The sequence below is a fragment of the Brassica napus genome, chromosome A4, assembly GCF_020379485.1.
Source record: "Brassica napus cultivar Da-Ae chromosome A4, Da-Ae, whole genome shotgun sequence".
NCBI lineage: Eukaryota > Viridiplantae > Streptophyta > Magnoliopsida > Brassicales > Brassicaceae > Brassica > Brassica napus.
In genome coordinates, this window is record NC_063437.1 from 2,632,677 (window position 1) to 2,637,241 (window position 4,565).

At 33.0% G+C, this 4,565-nt stretch overlaps 1 protein-coding gene across 2 annotated transcripts; it reads right to left on the reverse strand.

Moving 5' to 3' along the window:
- On the reverse strand, positions 1 to 2,128 carry BNAA04G03440D. 2 transcript variants are annotated; one of them, XM_013886910.3, is made up of 6 exons: positions 1,668 to 2,128; positions 1,459 to 1,522; positions 974 to 1,116; positions 838 to 880; positions 666 to 727; positions 1 to 239 (listed from the first exon to the last, which is right to left on the reverse strand). In XM_013886910.3, exons 1-5 carry the CDS (start codon positions 1,809 to 1,811, stop codon positions 711 to 713), a joined length of 411 nt encoding a protein of 136 aa, XP_013742364.1. In that variant the 5' UTR covers positions 1,812 to 2,128; the 3' UTR covers positions 1 to 239; positions 666 to 710. The 2 variants fall into 2 exon arrangements, with proteins under 2 accessions (XP_013742364.1, XP_013742361.1); XM_013886907.3 differs by having other exon boundaries at positions 838 to 898; positions 1,668 to 2,117.
- Positions 2,129 to 4,565: the final 2,437 nt, after the last annotated feature.

Consider the following 4,565-nt stretch of genomic DNA (forward strand, 5'->3'; position numbering starts at 1 on the left):
TACCAGTAACAAATGTGCTTCATTATTATGTAAAATATAAAGTACAAGTATTCATAAAGCATCATTTCACATAGACAAATATTAGACAAACTTTAAAATAATCAGAAAGAGGCTTGTCTTAATTAGCGTTGCGTTTACGTAAACAACAAATCAACATCTCAAGAACAAGTCATTCTTTGTTTATGCAATATATGCTACACTCTTTAATATAGTAAGGGGATTTATATGTCTCTTATTCCCTGCAAAATCGTTACAAAACTAGATCAGCGATATCTGTATAAACTTAACAAATGAAAGTAAATTTTACAAATTTTTTTATTTTTGTAATAATATACAGGCCAAAACAAATGTTTTTCAAAGCTCCATAAGAGCAACTTCCAATGGTGTGTTCTAATCAAAAGTTCTTGTATTTTAAGAACTTTTGATTAGAACCCCTCCTTGGAAGTGTTCTAATGCTCTATCGGACTGGACATTATCATTTGTGTGACCTAAAAGAAAATCTAAACGCTACACCAACAAAAGGTAATTTCAGGTAATTTGATAAGCTAATATGTGTATCCACTATATTTAGATTTTCATCTTTAGGTGAACAAATTACGAAAAAGCATGAGATCGTACGTAATACTTATGGACCTTCTATTTCATTTAATATAGTATATAAGTACCTTAGCAGTTGCTCAAAATCAGGATTGCGTGACATGCAGTGCATGTTAGTAATAAAGCGACCCTGCATGCACCAAATATAATATCTTTAACTAGTAAAGTTTGCAAAAGAATGTAAAACGAACCCTTGTCAATTAAATAAATCTGTAACTTTGGATAGAAAAACAATGATACCTTCCCACCAGTTTCCTCTTGATGCCCTTTTGGAATCGCCTTCCTGTGCATCTTTCTTGTACTGCATAAGTTAAAGATAAAGAAGAAAAGCAGAATAATTTTGAGATCAATTATACATATAGGGACTACGACTTACAGTATCTTTATTAGTATTTGTTGTAGAGGAATATTTCTCTTGGCCTCCATAGTAAATTGAAGAGCTCAAGTTGCATGGTGGTTCTGTTTCCTCATTATGGTAACTGTTTTTCTCTTTTATGTTGCTTCTTTTTCCTCGTTCATCTACATATTATTATCACAAACTTATATAAGTTGTCAATATGAGAAAAAAAAAACTAAATATAGACAATTAATAGAATTATTAAAATATCTAATAAACAATATATAAACTCTAACTCGTGATCTATGATTGTTTAAAACCCAGAGGATTCAAGGCCACAAAATATAAACTGATCGTTTAACTACGTGAAAAATAGATTTTCTTAACAGTTTGAACGTTTATAGTAACCAACTTGAAATAGAAACCACAACCTGGTTGTCAAAGTTTCTGAAGCTAAATGGAACATAGCCTACTTCTACTAAATCTTTAACAAAACAAAAAAAGATCCCATGAAAGATAGTTACTTGCAGATTGATACTTCACATGTCCACCTTGACTTGGAAAGTCCATTTGCCTCCCCAACATCCCCTTTTAGTTCACAAGAAAAAGGAATTGGAGAGTAGATCAGCTTAAGTTTGTATATGAATTTAGAGCCCGTAAACAAATGTAACATGCATATGTATTAGAATGATTCATGTATGCAATCAGATGTAAAAATATAGAAATTAAGTACCGCAGAGGGTCGTGGGAAGATGGTTGTGAACAGTCCAGTGGTTGCTGAAGAAGATGAAGAAGAGACTCTTGGACCAAATATATGATCAAAAGAAGTAGAAGATGACGATGACGATGAAGCTGCAACAACCTTCTTCTTGTCCATGCCAAAGTTGAGTAGGTGGATACGTATGTATTTAAGTTTTAAAGGATTAAATTATTGGAAGATGAATCACAAAAAGAGCCTAGGGATGCCAAAAAGAGAAAGGATTAGATTTGCAGAGAGAGGCGAAGAAAGAAGAGAACATGTGATGAGCAAAAGAGAACACGTGAAGATTTGCAGTTGTTTTGTGATACTCTTATTAACTCTCGCCTATGCATATATATAGTTGAAAATTTTGACTACATGTCTACATGTGATCGGGCTTATAGATCATTTGTCGCCTATTTTAAATCTGACATTTTCTTTTTATATATTGGTGTTAGATATGTCATGTGAGAATGAATAAATATGTTTTAAAAATATAGAATTAGGATGAATAAAAATATTTATAATTTTGGTGTTACATAGGTTAGAGAGATTCGATCAAAATACAGGGGTCTTGTCAAAGTATTATCTTGCAAGAACGGCTCAATATATAGTTTTGTTTTTCAGAATGTGTATTCAAATATATTTTTTTCCATTATTATACTATATTGATGAACTAATATAGTCGGTATGTATTAGATCATCTTTAGTGGTGAGAAATGAAAAAGTTTCTCATAAGAAAAAAGAAAATAATATCTGAATTATAAAGTATGTAAATAAGTATATGAGAGCAGCATTAACCGGATATGTAGGAAAGTTTTTAGGAGGGGGGGAACCACAAAAATGGGGAAACCTAGGAAGAAGGGAGCCAAATGTAGTTAAATAAAAAACGTATGTTGTTGGAATTTTTTACTGTATGCGAACCCTACTGACACGTGGCAGTCCGCGATTGATTCTTTTTTAATTTTTTTTTTTAAATCGGCCAAAAGAAAAAAAAAAAAATTAGAAACCCATTTGGGTATTTGGGTTAGTCATGCTCTGACAACTGTAATTAAGTCTCTTCTTTTCCTGAAAAAGTACCTTCTTAAAGAAACGTTTTTTGTCTATTTCCACTATGTGTGCACTCTATTTCTCTTCACTTTTCTTATTTTATTAATTTTTATTAACTGAGAATCAACACGAGAGCTTCCCGCTGCGGATACCCTTACTACACTCGGTACATATTTATGAAATTGAAATGATGGGTCATTCACTGTAACTTGTTTTATAAGTGTATCTGTCTGAATGTTGCATTCTCTTTTTTTTTTTAACAAAGGGTTGCATTCTCTTGGTACCCAACACAACTATACATCTTCAAACTTTTTGCTCCAGTGCCAAACATCTCTTATGTAGTTGTACATTCCAAAACTGATTTATTTCTTTGTGATGAGATCCACCATGACTTGCAATTACCTTAGAAAATCACTATTCTATATCCTTTTTACCAAGCGTTTGCATTGATAATATTAAGCCTTGAAACACACACTCAAGAGCAGAATTCGTTGTATGAATTGTTGCTTGCCCTGCTCCTTGAAACACTCCATCGTCATATCTTTTAATCAATCCAACTTTACCCTTACGGTCTTTGTACATAAATGTCTAGTCGTAGTTGAATTTTGTCCATCCATGTAGAGGTCTTGTCCTTTAACTATGGCTTCTTCTTATGTCTTGGGTTGGTGTTGCTACATGATTCTTAGCAACATACTTTTGTGCCGCTTTCCATTCTTCATTGTCCTGTCGTGCCAACTTTAAAGAGGTTTTCCAGTGTAATTGACATTTCTGAAACATAAGAGTGTTTCTCTATTTTTCCATATTCTCCATAGTATCCAAATACTCAAAGTCTGATATTCCAGATTTCTGGTGAACTAATATTTCTTCCAAAATCTTAGACGATGTCAGCAAAAGTCTATTTGCCCGAACAAATAGTTTACCTAGAAAAATGTCAGTGGGATAAATAGGCTGAAAACATATTATGGAGTTTAGTCTCTCGAATCCGGTGTTATCCGGTAGAAACTTTCTAGTTAAGCATTTTTAAAATTATTCAGATTTAGGTTTATATATGTTCGTATTGGTTTGCTATCTTTATTTTGTCTTCCGCTATTTTATTAGAGCGAGAGATTGAAAAAGAGAGAACAATTAACTTTTAAGAACTTTTGGATTTAGTCCACAACGGTGATAAATGGACGTAATAATTATGCTAAGAGTGAACCACTCACTATAAGTTATGTGTATTTTATTTCTTACTTTAATCGTATTATGAGGGTGCTACCGATCGATCATAACAACAAATCGTTTGATTGAAATTGGCTCAAACTTTCAGCATATTTATTATTTTAGGCATAGGTATTTTCCAGTTCTTAAAGTGTTTTTGTAAAGCTGGAGTAGTCTTGTATTTATTTTTCTTATATGGAGAATACTCTTCAAAAGGTTACGCTGTACATACGCTACTAGAAGTGGTAATCGCATCAATTGATGTAGGAATCCTCCAAAATTATTTCCGTGAGTGACATGTTGTCGTGCCCACACTAAAGTCAATGAATATTTTCAAGGCAGATAATATGCAAAATGCTTTCCAAAGTATTTGCAAAATAACTTTTCGTTCTAGAACATTGTAGTCTGTTGCAAAGGAACTACTGTATTAAATTCTTTGACATTAGAACAAAAAAAAAAATCATCACTTTGGGCAGAAGCACAGGTGAGAAATGATCCTACGAGGGAGCCTTCGGTACAGACCAGTTCCTCCCTAGCAACACAAGGTCGATGGTGTTTCGTAGATGGTTCATGGAAAGATAAGGATTCTTTTTCAGGGCAAGGTTGGTATAGTACTTTACAGGGGTTTGATAGTCTGTTAGG